The 18,936-nt window shown below is 40.0% G+C and overlaps 1 protein-coding gene and 1 long non-coding RNA gene across 6 annotated transcripts in view; one reads left to right on the top strand and one right to left on the bottom strand.

Moving 5' to 3' along the window:
- RGS6 (regulator of G protein signaling 6) overlaps window positions 1-18,936 on the top strand; it is a 617,420-nt gene that overhangs the window by 408,354 nt on the left and 190,130 nt on the right. For all 5 annotated transcript variants that reach the window (XM_040226156.1, XM_040226155.1, XM_040226152.1 and 2 more), the window contains exon 3: window positions 5,504-5,603. In XM_040226156.1, the coding sequence (XP_040082090.1) occupies window positions 5,504-5,603 (100 nt within the window). The remainder of the gene's footprint in view (window positions 1-5,503; window positions 5,604-18,936) is intronic.
- On the bottom strand, window positions 4,417-17,237 carry LOC120852748. Its single transcript, XR_005718635.1, has 3 exons — window positions 16,163-17,237; window positions 4,463-4,465; window positions 4,417-4,428 (listed from the first exon to the last, which is right to left on the bottom strand). It is a non-coding gene; the product is annotated as an uncharacterized LOC120852748 (long non-coding RNA).

Here is an 18,936-nt window from a genome sequence, read left to right as displayed (position 1 = left end):
CTTTGTTTGGAACTCATACTTGGCTCTGCTATCTCCAACACAGACTGGATCCCTGAATCTTTCTGACATTTATTAGTCCCTGATGAAGAGAAACAGATTTTGTCTTTTACCTGCTTTTTGTTACCAAAGAAACTAGATCAGTGCCTGGCACTGTGTAGATGCTCAATAAATGTTCACTAAACCAGTAGATGAAGCTGAGAACATTTACAAGTTGAGAAGAACAGTGTTCTGTGTTTTTAAAAATAAGAGTGAGAAATGGCCTGATCTTATGGAACACATATGGGACAGAGCATGCTCAGTGAAGCATGCCCATTTTGGATTAAGAAATATGATTATCATTTGCCAGCTCTGATTCCTGCCTCCGGGCTGATAAGATGTGTCCAAAGAGTCATTTTCACTCATTCACAGACACCAAAACAGAAGGGATTTTTAATGAATGCAGGAGCTGAAGTGACAGTCATTAGTAGCTAGAAATAGACAACTGATTGCAAAGTCAAGATGAAATGCTTCAATAAAAAGACCCTCGTGCCTGGGGCATACTCTGCCTTCTTTGCTGCAGTTGGGGTGGACTTTTTTTTTTTTTAATAATAGCAGCATAGTTTGCCTAGTCTTGAAGTTTTCTAATCTTCCACTGAGAAAAATTGGAGGAGCTAAATAAATTCATTTTGGGGTAATTAATTTACACAAACAAAACCAATATTGGCTGTTAGTCATTTCTATTAGGCATGCCATCTATCCAAGTAGAGATGGAGCTGGCCAAGAAGGGCAGTGTCAGGGCCTCTTTGGATCATGTCTCTGTCTGGCTTCTGATGCCATCTGTCCAAAATGATTTCTCGAAACATCAAAACTCCCTGGTCCTGCCCAGCACCTTTCCCTCACCTTGCACTGCTCAGCACAGGGAACATCCTGCATGAATCCACAGGGCACATGGGCAGAAGGGGAACCTGGCAACCGGATTGCTGCTCCTAGTCTTTCCTCGCAGACACAGCTTTGTATCTGTCAGGTCAGAGAGATCTCTCACGTTTTAGAATTAGAAATTTTAGTTTAGCAGCCAGGGCTATCACTGTAGAGATGAGGGACGTAAAGTCCAGAGAGGTTAAATAACTTGTCCAAGGTCAACACAGCAAGTCAGTGAAACTGAGGTTGGCATTTCTCTTGGGCCTCAGACCAGTGTTCTTCCTAGCATCCTGCTGTGGCTTCAGTTTGTAAACAGAGGATTGCTTCTCCTCACTCCTCTCTTACACCCCATGGCTATTTCAGTGAGTTACATCTACGGTCCTCATAATATTCCTCATTTCAGAGAAAACCCACTATGGTATAGTGAGTGGTTTCCATTTTTCCTGCTGTTTTACGTGCTTGTCAGTGCTTGGCGCTTTGAGCGACCTGAAGAAGGGTGTCTGGTTGTTGTGAGCCATCCAGGCAGAACTGGTCGAGCTGGCCACGTGGTTTCTCCGCATGGCTTGGCTGTCAGATAAGGGCCACCTGCTTATTGATTGGCTCAGTGTCACTTAGGTCCAGCATGCTCCCTGGTGACACAGAACTTCATATTAAAGGATGACAGGGGATTGATGTTGCTCTTCTTCAGGAACAAAAGGTACCAGAAGTTAGATGGAACTGAACAGTCAAGGAAACAAAAGTGTATACCTCCCCTCTCCCCAACCCCAACCCGGAAGCTGTGATCTACCAATAGAAGATAAATCCAGTCAAGCCCCTGAGACCAAGAGGGAAAATGCTGAGCAACAAGATACCAGCAGTCATTGGACCAGAATAAACCCTGAGAGGGTTGAGAATCTGATTATCTAGATCAATTTCTTTTTTCTCCTATACCCACTTAGGCCTGAACTAAACTTTCCCTTCAATGCAAACAGTATTAAGTGCTTTCTAGCTACAAAGCATGTTGTCAGGCACTGGTTGAGGATATAAGATGAATCTTAGATTTGATAGAAAGAGCTTGGGCATTGGAGATAAGAAGAATTGGGTAAGAAATCCTGGCTTTGCCACTTTCTAGCTATGTGTCCCTGGATAAACCACTTAACCTTTCTGAGTTTTAATTTCAATATCTTTGTTAAATAAATTTTAAGACCACGAATATTGATAATTGATTTAAATACCTATGATAGATCATAACATAGATGTTCTGAAAATGTTTGTCATTATAATTTATATAAGCTCCTGGGAACCCACTTTTGAATTTTTGGTGGGTCTGTACTCTTAGCATTTCTCTGTACACCGTGAAAAAAAAAATTCAGAGACAGTATTATTAGCTGATGTCACAGTGAACCATGCTATGGAATCAAACTCAGCGATCACAAATTTCCCTGGCATAATGCTGGTAGAATTGACCTTAAGAATTTTTAAGCACATAATGAATAGTGTAGGTGGAATTTCTACATTTTTTAAAAGGTTTGGATTCTAGGATACTCCACCTCTGAAATTTATTGATCCTTGTTACCAGGTATTTGTATGGCTTCATCAATTTTGAAAATGCATGTTTTCCCCAGAGCTCTACGTATCAGTCAGCAATAGCCACAACTTTTCTGCATAGTAAATCACTCCAAACTCAGTGGCACACCATAAGCATGTATTTTTCACTAACAAATCTACAGCTCAGCTGACTTTTAACCACAGGGAAGTTGGACCACTGTCTTACACGATCTTTAACTGATCTAGCTATGTGTTGCATCCCTTCTGCTCTGGATGTCTCTCACCTTCCTTGGAACAACTATCTGAGGCAGGAGGGTAAGGGAGGAGGGTGAGCATCACCATCCAGGTATATTGAAAGTCTCTGCTCATATCACATTCAGTAATATTATATTAGCCATGCAAGTCACATGGCTAAGCCCCAAAGTAAAGAAGCAGACTTTTAGCCCATCATGAAGCCAGGGTAAGGATCTGGGTATACATTAATACTGGGAAGGAATTAGGAACTAGGGACCAATGAAACGTTATTCTACACCTCCGATGTTATAAGCTATTACTGGAACATTATCCCCTTTCTGGTCACTTAAGGGGATTGTCCTGTGATCTCTGATGAGTGATCTAACCCTTGGTACATGGTGGGCCAACATAAGAAGATGGATCTTCTTCTTTAGTAAATAAGTCCTTTTAAGATTCAATGGTGTGATAAAGCAGCTAAACAGAACAGAAGAAGAAAGAATCATGGAGATGACCTCTGCCAGTCTTTAAATCCAGTCCATGTCACTCAACTGGAAATTTTACCCACTAGTGTCAAGTCAGGGGTCTAATTGAATTACAATATTGGCTTTCCTCTAATTCCCAGTAATTTTCAAGCCATAAAAGGCAACAGTGTAACTGATACTTCTGGTTTCACATAGCACACTAAACCAAAAGCATAGATTATTTTGAAAATACGATCTCTTTTCTAGGAATAACTCTCCTGGACTATCAATAAGTAGTAAATACTCAAACTACTTTGAATCACTGGGTTGAGTTTAGAGGACAGAAGGTGGGGCCCTAGTTGAGACTATGAATAAGAATATGGTTGAAAATCCTCCTGATACAGAATACAGGTCTTCAGAGAAGGACCCTTTTTCCTGGTGTTATATATTCAACCACTGCCTAAGGGACCAGGAGCTTAAGTTCTTTCTCACTGTCAGTCCTTCTCAGGGAAATCAAGAGATATCAAAGGGAGAATGCTCTCCTTGCTTGGCTTGTTCTCTGAGACTCTTACTGGATGACAGAGCATCCCAGGGGTCAGAAGCCTGTTGTCTGGGGTGTGTGGCTGGGTTCAAGTTCAGGTCTACCACCGGGTAGCTGTGTGATCTTGGGAAGGTGGTTTAACCTCTAAGGCGGTCACTGATGCTGCTCACAGGTGGTCAGCTCTCCTCTCTTCCTGGCACCCAAAAGACTGGCTCCTTTGTGGTTGGGTGGTGACTCATTTTGTCTAAAGAGCTGTGACATTATTATACTAACGTCTGGGCTATAGCACGTAATAACTCATGTAAGAATCTTCAGAATTCTCTCTTGTCCCTCTAACACAATGACCAGCAACATTCAAGATGGTGGCTTCTCCATCAGCCTGGGTCCCAAAGAAACTGCAATGAGCACAGTCCCCCTTTTGACCCCTGATAGACTTGTAGCGTGAAAGAGAAAAAATTGGTTATGTTAACCATTGTGATTTTGAGAGTTATTTGTTACCTCAACTTAGCCTAGTCTAGCCGGATTGATACACCTCACTAAATCTCAATTTCTTTATCTAAGAATGAGGATAATAGTGGAATTGAGGTTGTGGAGTACTCAGTGGAATGAAATAGGATAATATGTGTCTAGTACACAGAAGACTACTACATAATAAAGTCTAAATATATTTTGGCTATTGTATGTTATTACATTATGTCTTATCCTAACTTTGTCTCTAACAAGTTATGTTTCCTGCAAATAAGTTGTTAGTCATGTGACTTTGAGAAACTCACCCACGAATTGCTATGCTAGTACATTAGACTAGCTGAACTACAGCTTTAAATTTCTAGACTTAAAATTATGTGACTTATATGGAAGTACTCAGAGAATCCATCCTGGTGTTTCAACTACATTCTGTTGCTTAGGGGAACAAAATAAGTGATAAAGCTAAACACTATCTTCTCTTCTTTTCCAGTTGCCCCTTCCCTACCACTGGACAAACAGAAAGATCTATGTCCTTCTTACAGGTTGCTCTGTATCCTATTCTGAAGATTTCTGCCCAGGGAATTACATCTGCCTTGTAAATTCTCACCTACAGATTGGTTTTCCAAGTTAAGACACCTTGGTCGTCCATCTCCTCTCTCTGTTCTTTTTTCAGTATATGTACAGGGTATCTGGTTTCATCAATACAATTTCACCTGGCTCCAGGCCGTAGCCCGCTGTGGCCTTTCTCCTGATAGCGTGGTCTTCCCTAGTCCAAAAGGAGAGGATCCTGTTCTTGGCTGAAGCAACCCCCTCCACACCACCACTCACAGCCTTGAGACTTGTCCTCCAACTTCTCCAGATCAGCACTTTCCATGTCTTGATTTGTATTCTTTTTCTCCTGTGCCACTCTGGCTGGATTCTTCTCTCGTCCCAAAGGCAGCCCTGCCTATACTTCCAAACAGCTGTGGGTTAATATATTAGAGGAAATTTCCTTTTCTGTAGGTTGAATATGGCAATTTCATGTGATTCAAATTATATATAAATCCAGTCTGGGAAAGGGGAGGCACTTCATCACATTCACACTGAATTACATGTTGGATCCTATCAAGAATTTTTTTCCCCCTGCCTTACTGAACGGGGGGCACAGCCTTGTTCTTAGAGATCATGCTTTTTGCTCTTTATATATAACCCCCTGGCCTCTGCATCCCCAGCACAAGACCCATACCAGATCCTGCTATTATGTTTATTGACACAGCAGAGGCCTTTCCTGGTATCTCTTGTTGGCATCCATGTTCCCACATTTTGGCTACTTATAAAGGTACCATTTGCAATTACTTTGTGAGATGCAATAACACTTCCTTTCTTTAATCTCTTTCAGATTGAAGACATCATTACAAAGATGCAAGATGACAAGACAGGGGGTGTGCCCGTCAGAACAGTGAAGAGCTTTCTCTCCAAAATCCCCAGTGTGGTCACAGGTAAATATTCTCCTTACAAGGTATTGATGGCAACAAGGAAAGATTGCTGAAGTGTTGTGTAGCCTTGACTGTGACCTGGGACGTGTCTAATAATTTGTGAATGACAAACCTAATATGTTCAATGTGGTTCTTTCATAAAGTCAAGTTCTCGTCCTGGTTCTAGGAATAAGCTACTCTTTGTCAGTCATTAATATCATCAGTAAGTAATAATATTGAAAAAGAGTGGTCTGACCAGCCTATGGTTGAGGCTTCTGGAAAGAAATAAGCTCATTAATAAACTAGCCATTTGCCCTGTGGGGTGTGCACAAAAACACAGTATTAAAGAAATTATTTTATATTTAAATAAGCTTCAAGAAAGTCTTATATTCTTCTACAAAATGCCTTTAAGTGTTTTAATTGATTGTACTTGAACTTCCAAAAGAAGTGGTTGTAAGTTTTTCTGCATTACTTTGGGGTTTGTGTGTTTTGTGTGCTCAAATATCTCTTTAAAAGTTGTTAATTGTAAAATCTATCAGACACGTGGGTATAGTTTCAAGAATAGAACTGTCACGTGTACCACCTATACTACCAAGCCACCTTATAAATAATGCATAATGGGTATCTTAGAGCCTCTGGGGAGCATGGTGGATGGCATCCACTTCCCTTTCCATTAGAGAAACCACTATCTACTTCTATACTAAACAAATCGTTGCTCTTCTTCACAATCTTTCCACATATGGGTGTATCCTTTACTATCCAAACAAGTAACCAAATAAAACAAAATTTTAGATGACTCCCTAACTATTAAAATCTGGCTGTTTGCTTTCCAATCTGGGGGAACCAAAAGGACTAAGTATCTACTCCAGACCTATAGGATGGCTAAAATAAAAATCCTGACAATACCAAGTGGTGGTGAGTTTATGGAGCAACTGGAACTCTCATGTACTGTTGGTGGGAAGATAAAATGATGCAGCTATTCTGAAAGTTTCTTATAAAATTAAATATATGCTTACCATATGACCTGGCAATTGCTAGGCACTTATCCAAGAGAAATGAAAACTTGCATTCAGACAAAAATTTGTCAGTATTCATAACGGCTTTATTGATGATCTCCAGACTGGAAACTACCCAGATGTCTTTCAGTGAGTGAAGGAATAAACAGACTGTGGTGCATCCAAGTCCAGCATTGAAAAGGAGTGGGCCACTGAGATATGTACCAGCTTGGGTGAACCTTGAAGTTATTTGTCTGAATGGAAAAAAGTCAGTCTCAAAAGATGACATACTGTGGTATTCCACTTATTGGACATTCTAAAATATAAACAAGCTGAAAAAGCACAAAACCTATAATGATGGAAAATGGCTCACTAGTTGAGAAGGACTGGGAGTATGACGGAATTCCATGAGGTGACAGAACAGTTCTGCATTCTGACTGGGTCAGTGGTGATGACATAAATCTATGCGTAGGTCAAGGTTCATAAAACAGCACACCAGAAAATTCTACATACTATACATTACTTTAAAAAATAAATACACTCAGTTGATCCACAAATATGCCAACTGATTATTTAGACTGTCACTGACTGAACTCAAGTACCAAGTGGATTTGGATAATGAACAATGCTGGTATTCTTCGTGTTCTCTAACTTTGAAATTTATATAAATGGAATTATGCCCTAATGTTGGCCATGATATATTTTTCATACTTTTCTGGATTTTATGTGATAAACTCTTGTTTAGGATGTCTGTATCTATTTTCATGGGCAAGATTGGTCTGTTGTTTTTCTTACTTACACTCCTTGCTAGTTTTGGTAACAAATTTATCCTAGCTTCGTAAGATGAACCGTGGCATACATCTCTTTTGCTGACATTCTGTCATCCTTTGAAAAATAATTTTACCCTTAATCTAGTTTTTAGATATTTCAATTATTTTATTTTTATTTGTAGACGATGTTCCATCTGGTTCTTCTTTCAATATGTGTTCTCATTCATTCAACAGATATTTACTATTTGTATTACTATTTTAAATACAACAAGTATTTACTATTTTCTAAGCATTATTGGCACTGGGAATTTAGAAGTAAATTAAATAAATGAAAATTTCTGCTCTCATGGAATTTATATTCTAGTGGAGGAGACAGGAAAATAATAAGGAAAGTTTATAGAATTTCAGTAGTGAAAAAGACCAAGGAGAAAAATTAAGTATGAAGAGGGGGATAAAAAAGAGTGTTAAAAAATTTGGAACCAGTGGCCAAGCAAGAACTTCCTGAGTAGGTTACATTTGAGTAAAGATGGAAGGAGATGAGGGGTTGAATTATGTGGATGTTGTCATAGTCAAGGCTATGGTTTTTCCTGTGGTCATGTATGGATGTGAGAGTTGGACTGTGAAGAAGGCTGAGCGCCAAAGAATTGATGCTTTTGAACCGTGGTGTTGCAGAAGACTCTTGAGAGTCCCTTGGATTGCAAGGAGATCCAACCAGTCCATCCTAAAGGAGATCAGTCCTGGGATTTCTTTGGAAGGAATGATACTAAAGCTGAAGCTCCAGTACTTTGGCCACCTCATGAGAAGTGTTGACTCATTGGAAAAGACTCTGATGCTGGGAGGGATTGGGGGCAGGAGGAGAAGGGGACGACCGAGGATGAGATGGCTGGATGGCATCACAGACTCGATGGACGTGGATCTGAGTGAACTCCGGAAGTTGGTGATGGACAGGGAGGCCTGGTGTGCTGCGATTCACGGGGTCGCAAAGAGTCGGACACGACTGAGCGACTGAACTGAACTGTGGGGAAAACCATTCCCAAAAGCCAGAGCTAAAACTCCAAAGCAAGTATGTTTGCGGAGTCTTGAGGAACTAAGAAGAGGGAGCTACGGCAGAGTGAAGAATGAGATGTCCCTGGTGGTCCGCTGACTGGGGTTCCAGGCTTCCGCTGCGGGAGCATGGGTCCAGTTTCTGGTAAGGGAGCTGAGACTCCATAAGCCGCACAGCACAGCCAAACAGGAAAAATGCAGCCGAGTGAAGGGAAGAAAGGATAGTAGAGATGAAGTCAGAGCGATGATAGTGAGCTAAATCGCGTCGCCTCTCGGTCCCAGGACGCCTGAGTGACATGCTCTGACTTATATTTCAGTAGGATCACTCTCTTTCTGCTTACTCTGAAGAGTTTGATTGTTGATTGGATTTTTTTTCTTAATATTGAGCTGATTGTATATTTTGAAAATTAATCCCTTGTTGGTCGCACCATTGGCAAATATTTTCTCCCATTCTGTAAGTTCTCTTTTAGTTGTGTTATGGTTTCCTTTGCTGTGCAAAAACTTGTAAGTTTAATTAGGTCCCATTTGTTTATTTTCATTTTTATTCCCATTACTCTAGAAGACAGATCCAAAAAGATATTGTGGTGATTTATGTCAAAGAGTGCCCTGCCTATGTTTTCCTCTAGGAGTTTATATAGTATTTAATCTTACCTTTAGGTCTTTAATCCATTTTGAGTTTATGATGTTAGAGAATATTCTAATTTCATTCTTTTATATGTAGATGTCTAGTTTCCCCAGCATCACACATTGAAGAGACTGTCTTTTTTTTCATTGTATATTTTTGCCTCCTTTGAGATTAATTGTATGTTCATTTCTGGACTTTCTAACTTGTTCCATTGATCTGCATGTCTGATTTTGCAAAAACTTCATTTTTAGACATACTAAATTTTGGGGACCTATTATACATTCAACTGGAAATAACAAGTAGGCACTTGAGTTTGTAGATGTAGCTTTTTAAGGGAGAGTCTGAGCTGAGACATAAGTCATTGGCATATGGATGGTATTTAAAGCCATGGGATTAATGAGCTCACCAAGGGAGTGAGCACAGATAGAAAACATAGTCTGAGTCCTGAAACTTGGGATACACTAGTATACAGAATCTAGTCATGCAGAAAAGAAGAAAGCAAAAGAAACTGAGAAAGCACAGCTGGAGGTGAGGAGTATTAGGAAAATATGGTTTCTTGGAAGCCACATTTTCTAGAAAGAATTTCAAGCAAGAGTAGATTTGATCTACTATACGAAATGTAGCTGATAGTCAAATAAAAACTGAGAATCAACCAGTGAATTTAGCAGCATTGGCTCCACTGCTGACCTTGGTAGGTTCATGTTCTATGAAGCATTGAAAGCAAAAAGTCTTATTGGAGGGAGTTCAAGTCAGAAAGGGAAGAGAGTGAATCGAATTTATTAACCTTTGTAGGAGTTTTTCATAACAGGGAAAAATGCAAGTAATATCTAAATAGGTAAATGAGATTAGGATATGTAGGTTTTTTAATTAATATGAAAGTCACAGTATGTGTGATGATGGGAATGATTCAGTAAAGAGGAAAAATAGTGCAGGAGAAAGAGGGAAAATTCAAGGAGTGATTTCCACAAGAAGGTAAGGGATTGAATGCGATGCACCAATACGTGGGTAGCTTTAGCTAGAAACATACACAGGGTATTCATGGGAAGAGGAGGAGAGGCATAGCAAATACACAGGGGTACAAATAATTGTTTAAATTTTCTTAGTAATAATGGAAGCTAAAAAGGTAGGGAGGTTAAAGGATTGGGGAGGGATTAGAAGTTATGGAACAGTCATTTAGGGGAGTAAAGGGATTGGACTAGGCAAACAGAGTTTTGACTCCTAGGTAGCATTAGGGACCCTCTTGATTGTTATTAATATTTATGAATTTAAAGAGAGGCAAATCTTTCTCCAGCCACATTCAACTCCCTTGAGTTTGAGCATGCATCAAGTAGAAAATTAGACTTCATTAGAAGTCCTTAAAAGACTATAGCAAGTATCAGAGTGTGATAAATCAAAGAGAGGCAAGAGAATAACTAAAATGATTGACTATTAAATTTTAACTGAGTAAGGGGAAAAGTGAGAATAAGATGGTAAAGAACGGTGAAGAGTAATGATTACAATAAATTTCTAGGTTCCAGTGGCAAAGGAGTTTTGGAGCCGGAGGTGTGAAAAAGAGAGCCAGAAATATAAGAGATGGTGATTGGATAGTAGAGTATCTGAAATGAGGTTGTAGAGGCTGCAGTCACTTAGTGATGACAAGATGGAAGGAATGACCATGGAAATAAGTGACTGAGATAGGGTGGGGGTCAAGGAACTAGGAGGTCGTGATTTTGGAAGAGTGAGCTCTCCAGATGTTGAAATCACTTCTGAGGAGTGTTAGAGAGGGTACTTGCGAGTCTTTATATAGAATGAGACACAAGGACCCACAAATCAGTATGTGGCTGTCACAGCAGGGGCTACAGGTGGTTTAATCTGATGTCAAGAGAGTAAAAAGCTAAGTGTTCTTTTGAGAAGAGGGAGGAATTGAAGACTGAATGAAACCATAAGAAACAGAGATTGCTTACCTACCTTCAAACCCTGTTGAATAAAAGGTGTGGAGCAGGGAAGATAGCCATCACCTAAGAGGGCTACAGGGAAGCAGGGCTATTGGGTAAGAGCAAGATATAGGAAACATTAACTGAAAAGGCTGAGGATATAAAAAAAAATCTTACCATGTTTTTGAGCATATGTTCCAGAGAGCAGATGAAAGCATTTCAGGAAATTGTGAGTCTGTGACCTGGGCAATAAATGCACATGGTTCCTCTGTACCATGCACTAGGGTAGGCATGGGAGATATGATGGTGAATAAAAACTTGATCTCTGCTTTTGAAATTTTTTTAATCTAGTGAGAGAAACAGATACAGGTAGACCAATAGTTATTTGAGCTATGTGCTGTAATAGATTACCCACAAAGCCCAGAGGAGAGAATCATGAGTTTTCCTTGAGTATATCTAGGACATTTCTCTAAGGATGTATCAGTTCAGTTCAGTTCAGCCTCTCAGTCATGTCCAACTCTTTGCGACCCCATGAACTGCAGCACGCCAGGCCTCCCTGCCCATCACCAACTCCCGGAGTTCACCCAAACCCATGTCCATCGAGTCAGTGATGCCATCCAGCCATATCATCCTCTGTCGTCCCCTTCTCCTCCCGCCTTCAGTCTTTCCCAGCATCAGGGTCTTTTCCAATGAGTCAGCTCTTTGCATCAGGTGGCCAAAGTATTGGAGTTTCAGGTTCAACATCAGTCCTTCCAATGAACACCCAGGACTGATCTCCTTTAGGATGGCCTGGTTGGATCTCCTTGCAGTCCAAGGGACTCTCAAGAGTCTTCTCCAACATCACAGTTCAAAAGCATCAATTCTTTGGTGCTCAGCTTTCTTCACAGTCCAACTCTCACATCCATACATGACCACTGGAAAAACCATAGCCTTGACTAGACGGACCTTTGTTGGCAAAGTAATGTCTCTGCTTTTCAGTATGCTGTCTAGGTTGGTCATAACTTTCCTTCCAAGCAGTAAGCGTCTTTTAATTTCATGGCTGCAGTCACCATCTGCAGTGATTTTGGAGCCCCCAAAAATAAAGTCTGACACTGTTTCCACTGTTTCCCCATCTATTTCCCATGAAGTGATGGGCCCAGATGCCATGATCTTCGTTTTCTGAATGTTGAGCTTTAAGCCAACTTTTTCACTCTCCTCTTTCACTTTCATCAAGAGACTCTTTAGTTCCTCTTCACTTTCTGCCATAAGGGTGGTGTCATCTGCATATCTGAGGTTATTGATATTTCTCCCAGCAATCTTGATTCCAGCTTGTGCTTTTTCCAGCCCAGCGTTTCTCATGATGTACTCTGTATATAAGTTAAATAAGCAGGGTGACAATATACAGCCTTGACATACTCCTTTTCCTATTTGGAACCAGTCTGTTGTTCCATGTCCAGTTCTAACTGTTGCTTCCTGACCTGCATATAGGTTTCTCAAGAGGCAGGTCAGGTGGTCTGGTATTCCCGTCTCTTTCAGAATTTTCCACAGTTTCTTGTGATCCACACAGTCAAAGGCTTTGGTATAGTCAATAAAGCAGAAATAGATGTTTTTCTGGAACTCTCTTGCTTTTTTGATGATCCAGCGGATGTTGGCAATTTGATCTCTGGTTCCTCTGCCTTTTCTAAAACCAGCTTGAACATCTGGAAGTTCATGGTTCACGTATTGCTGAAGCCTGGCTTGGAGAATTTTAAGCGTTACTTGACTAGCGTGTGAGATGAGTGCAATTGTGCGGTAGTTTGAGCATTCTTTGGCATTGCCTTTCTTTGGAATTGGAATGAAAACTGACCATTTCCAGTCCTGTGGCCACTGCTGAGTTTTCCAAATTTGCTGGCATATTGAGTGCAGCACTTTCACACTGAGGATGTATATCAGTTATCTATTGTTGTATAACCAGCTACCACAAACCATAAAGATTTTTCGTTTTTCACAGTTATGATTCTGTGAATTAACAATCCAGGCAGTTCTTCTGCTGGTCTTTCCCATGTGGTCCTATTCATCCACTGGTTCATTTCAGGCTAGAGGATTTATGATGGTCTCAACTCACTTGCTTGACAGCGATGCCTTCTTTTTTCTGAGGCTTCTGTTCATCTCCACGTTGCCTCGTATCCCATGGTATGCTACACTGGGCTGCTTCACAGCCTGATGATGTCAAGAGTTTCAAGCAAGAGAGGATGAAAACAGAAAGGCTTCTTCAGACCCAGGCTCCAGAACTTATACAATGTCAAGTTCACCACTGTCTGTTCTTTGAAGCAAGTCACAAGACCAGCCTATATTGAAGAGGATAGAGAAATCAACTCCATCTTCTATTGTAGGAATAGCAATGTCACATTGACATAGGGAGACATGATTCATTGGAGGCCATTATCCTAATGATCTACCACAGGAAATAATTTTAGAACTAAGCGTTACTCAAGAGGAAAAAATGACCTGGGGAAGGTCATTTCAAGTGGAGGAAATAAAATTTTCATAGGTTCAAATACAGGAAAAGTATGCCAGATTTCAGCAGGGATGAGCTTGTTTGTGTGTTCGGAGTTTAAGATTCAGTTATGTATGTATGTTTGAGGAGAGGAATGCACTGGCAGGACAGCCACAGGAATCAAAAGGATATTAGATTTAACCATAATAACAGGTTACAAAGAAACGTTGACTTGTGGATTTTATCCTAAAGGTAATGGACTGCCATTAGAGGTTTTAAAATAGGAGGATAAATCACAGTTGTATGTTAGAAGGGTATGAAAGATGGAGCAGGAAGAGATAGGGAATCTGAGACTACTTAGGGGATCTTTAGAAGAGGGAGTCTAAGCAAAAACTAAGGAACCACCGCCACAACATCAGCCGAAACAACTTCAGAAAAATCCGCTTTAGAGCCACACCTGATTTAATCTTCACAGAAATCCTATAAGAGAATAACTGGTATCTCCATCTTATAATTGAGGAACTGCAAATTCAAAGGCGAACATTACTTTTCCAAGGTCACACAGCTAGTTAGTGGCAGGACCTGTGCTTTGAGGGCCCACTGTGAAAGAATGTAAGATTCAAGACATCTAAGGAAAAGGTTGAATATAAGATTGATAGGACTTGGTGACTAGATGTGGGGCATAAAGTCCATTTAAAATTGGATCCAAGTTAACATGATGGATTACATACATACATCTTTTCTCTTCTGAAATGACACAAAAATCATAACAAAGGATTTTTTTTAAAGATGTAATCCCAAAGTTGGAGGCCATTATTATAATGATCAAACATGGAAAGTAAACATCATCCTTGGATTAAACAGCCTTAAGAAGATAGTCCAATAAAAAAAAAAAGAGGAAATAATGCTTCACTGTCTATATGTAACACTATGGCAGAGATCCATGGAGAGTTGCTTTCAAACATAGGAGATAATGACCACAAAATTCAGGAAGCTGAAAAGCTTATAGATGAACCATAACTAACAATGCTGAGACAACCTAAACCATCACTAGTCAGTGGAAAAGTTAAGAAGCAGCTCTGTTTAAATGATGGAGTTCTCCCAAGACTCACACTAGTAGCATCAGTAGACCATTCTATCGAGTTAGAATGTATTTTACTAACATACTCACCTTCTGATTAATCACCACCACTTAACCAGACACTAACTTAGTGTCTACTGTCAATTAAGATCAGGTCCCTACAGTCAGCACAGCCCAGGCTGGGGTTGAGCTGGCCAGTCAAACCCCAGGATAGAAGGTAAATCTCATACTCAACCTGTCCAAAGTATCAAACATATCATTCACCCAGTACCTGTCATGGCACAAGAAACAATTACCAGTTAGAATACAGGAAATTCATTTGACAACTCCAACCAATACCCAAGAACTTCAGCCTACACCAGTAAAGAATTCCATTACAATTCTCTTGATGGAGCCACAGTTGCAGACAATCCCAAGAGTGTTATGTTCAGACCCACAGCCCAAGCTAGTACCGGCACAGCAGCTCCAAGCTCTTCACCCATACCAACCACCTCTAGAGAAAACCCTGGGATGGTATTTCAGGAAATCATTATTCCTCTTCACTCTCCTAACATTGCTTGTAGTAGAGTGGAGAGCCACATACAGAGAAAATCTACATTGCTGAGACCTTTGGATACCAAACCCAAGTAGAAATCCACAAATATATGGCCACTCTATTACTATGCCAATGGAGGTTGTATCTACAGAACAGTCATCACCTTTTTCTCCTGCTCAGCAGCCTCCCCCAGCCTTTTAACCCTTTGTGAAATAACCAGTCTCCCATCACAAACCAGCAAACACCCTTTCAAACATTTTAGGAGTTTTATCACCTCCAGGAGGCAACAGCTGGGAGTAGCCTTATCTCTTCTGTAATGGGAATCCCTTTCCTTAGTAAAGATTAAGAATCGATTTATGTATATGTATTCCTATAACCAAGTCACTTTGCTGTACAACAGAAATTAACAACTTTGTAAATCAATTATACTTCAGTAAAAATTAGAAAATAAGAAAAAATAAAATGACAGTAACAACAGAAAAGAATGATGAAACTGATTTAACCAGCATAGTGTTTCTCTCTTCCATTGCTAGACAACAAACTGTCCATACCTACATGTGACCAACCCCTTGAGTAAATAGAGAGTGATTTCAGTGAGAGAGAAGAGACTAATAGCATGATGAAAAGAGCCTCTGGTGAAAGCTGAGAAGGGCAAGTTTCCTCCCAAAGACTGTGTTAATGAGGAGCGTGTGTATCCCAGTGCATCAAGGGTGCCATCACTAACACAAGCTCTAGAAAGCTATTGATCACCACTTTCTCAGCAGCCTGGTAAAAATAAAAGATGAGAATAATGCTCGTCAACAGGAAGTAGCCCTGTTGGAAGACCCATCTCTGTGCTGCCCAGCTATACTGAGTTGAAAACTTCACCAGCTTGTCCAAATCACCCAAAAAGCTAAAATAAATAAATAAATAAACATAATACACAGAAATATGCAGATATATACATCTGTAGTGGATCAAATGAGTGAGTCTGGGTGAGAAACTCCAAACTGAAGGTATTGACATATAAGAAGAAGGTCCCAGAACAAGAATATATTTGCAAAAAAGGAAAAAAACAACATTGAAATAAAAGGGGGATATGGACTTTGAAAAATATTGTAAAGTAATTAACCTCCAATTAAAATAAATAAATTTATATTTAAATAAATAAACTGTAAAAAAATACATTTAGGGAAGAATGAGGGTTGAGGTAAGGGAAAGATGTAGTTGTAAGAAGAGCAGAGCATCAAAATAAAGACAGTTTTCTAGAATTCACAGTTAGCCATCAAAGGGATCCATGGAACTCAATGACACAAAAAAATCAGAGCTCAGTGGATTATTTTTTTCAGATGACTCCCTTTTGAAGCAGACTTTGTGGTTCATTTATGTACAACTTTCCTAATGTGTTGGTACCTATCAGTTGGAGTCAGTTACACAAGAGATGGTAGGCATTTCTTGATCTTTTACCCTACAAATTAGGTTTATCTGGTTCATTCCTAGAGGACCCATACAGGGTATTTAAGTGGCATTGTCCAGGAGACAGCTGAGAGTGAGGGACTGAAGTTCTGCAGAACATTTTCTATAAGACATATGGGTTTGGGAGTCATCAGAGCCCAAGTGGCAGAGTTTTTCAGAGACATGTTGTTGTTGAATCGCTAAGTCGTGTCTGGCTCTTTGCAGCCTCATAGGCTATAGCCCGCCAGGCTCCTCTGTCCATGGGATTTCCTAGGCAAGAATACTGGAGTGCATTGCTATTTCCTTCTCCAGGGGATCTTCCTGACCAGAGATCATCTGGTCTCCTGAATCTCCTGCATTGGCAGGTGGATTCTTTACCACTGAGCCACCTGGAAATCCCTTCCAGGGACATGAATGGGTACTAACATTTGTATCTTCATCTGTAAGCTATGTGCCAGTCTTATTTAGCCTGAGATAATTGCTAACCCACCCCCATCTCCTATGATTTTGATTTAAAATTTCCCTGCTAACATCAAGAAATATCCCTCACCTCTCAGGAACTTATAAGTGAATTCACAGATCTTGGTAAAATGGAGACAGTAAAGGTATGCCCATTGGTTCACCTGGGGACCAGATATCTTGGAGTTAGGAAGGCCATCCCAGGGAGTAAATATACCAAGGTAAGGAATAAGTATATTTATAGAAGATCAAACATAAAAGCCATTAGAATACAATTTATTTCTCAAAAGTGAAAAATTAAGAGCTCGAAGGGGTGCGGCTTAGCAAATTTTCAGAGAACATAGCTGGAAAATTAGAAAAAGAAAAATAGGGAAGAAAGAGAATCCAATATTAGATTAGAAGCCAAGGCTCATTGGCTTTTGAGAGGGAAGGCTCATTCATAAGAAACAAAGTTGCCAACCCTTCCAACCACTTGGTATTTCCAGGCAAGGTGCCCACAGAAAGGGCACTTACTGATCACCTTATCACTCCCTTTTCAGGACAGTAGATCGGCCTTCTTGGGCCCTCCTTTCTGAACGTTAACTAGGTTTCAGAGATTGTGGTTGGAGCCAAGATGGGAAGGTTTCTGAGTTTCCAGCTTCCAGCCTGCCAGCCCTCTCCACTCCCCACCTGCCCTGCGTGTGATAGACATATCCTGGGCCAAATGCCTGCCAACTCCAGGAAACCAGCCAGCTTGCACGGCCTTGCCCAGCTGTCTTAGACAGTCATTCCAGGATAATTCTCCGTCATCTGAATGTCATAAGGAATTTTCCAGGGACTTTGAAGATTAGTTTCTTCCAGGGCACCATCAGAAAAACAAATTCCTCCCTTGTAAGTGCCATAAGATAAGTAGCACTTAATTTTGCAGACAGGAAAATTGAGTCTCAGAGACATGATGTCATGTGCTCAGAAATCACACAGCTTGTCAGGGTCCAAACCAAGATAGAATCTGGATTCCTTGTTACTGTTACAGTGCTGTTTCCATTACCTTATGGGGAAAATTATAGACTCTTGAATTGGAACAGTTCCTTACAGGTGTCTGATGCATTCCTTGTGAACATAAGAATCTCTTAGGTAGCTTATCAAGGATACACATCCAAGGACATCCCTGTGTTCCTGGGCTCAGAAACCTTTGCTTTCAGCATCTACCCAGATTATCTAAGGCAGCCTGTTTGAATTTGGGGATCAGTACAATCGCCACATTCCTGCCAAGTGCTCTCCAGCCTCAGCTTTAACAACCTCCAATGATGAATGTTATCATCTCTCATTCCCACTTTGGATAACTTTAACTTTTAGAAACTTCTCTTTTGTAGCCAATTGAAACTTATCCACAGCCAGCATCAACCCATTCGTCCCAATTCTACTTCTCTCCCACAATCAAGAAACAGAGGAATGAATTCAATTAAAAGTATATCTACATAGCTTTCCTTGTGAATTTTTACTATACAATAATTTTCAGATTGTAATGCTAGGTATATACATGATTTTTATTTTGTTGATCTGTATATTTCTCACTTCATAGTCCACAAATTTGTTTTGAATGACTTTATGGTCACATAAACATTTAAATTATTTAATGATGCTATAACAAATTTTATTTATTGAGGTCCTGATGTAGTATACCTTTTGGATATTGTAAGTAACCCTATTATTCTTATATTTGTGATGATATAAATTATATATATAAAACTTATTTTTTAATTAGCGTATCAAAATTTATACATATATAGATGTTATTCCCTTCAAATAGTTTCCTTGAAAAGTTGCATATTTATTTCAAGAATACTGTCATTGGTTTGATTATTTCCAGAATTTCTCTCTGACAAGAACTTTTAAAGCTTCTAGAGTTTGTGCTTCTTCATGAGAAGCACAGTCATAAATCCATATATGTATGTATACACACACACACGCACACACACCCCTACATATACTGTGCTTGGGGACTAAAGGTTTGCATAGGAACATTCTATACAAACCAACCATCTAGCTGAGAGCAACCAGAAAAGT

The sequence above is a fragment of the Oryx dammah genome, unplaced genomic scaffold (assembly GCF_014754425.2).
Source record: "Oryx dammah isolate SB20612 unplaced genomic scaffold, SCBI_Odam_1.1 HiC_scaffold_26, whole genome shotgun sequence".
NCBI classification, from domain to species: domain Eukaryota; kingdom Metazoa; phylum Chordata; class Mammalia; order Artiodactyla; family Bovidae; genus Oryx; species Oryx dammah.
The sequence above is the reverse complement of the archived record's forward strand: the minus strand, read 5'-3'. Positions and strand labels throughout refer to the sequence as shown.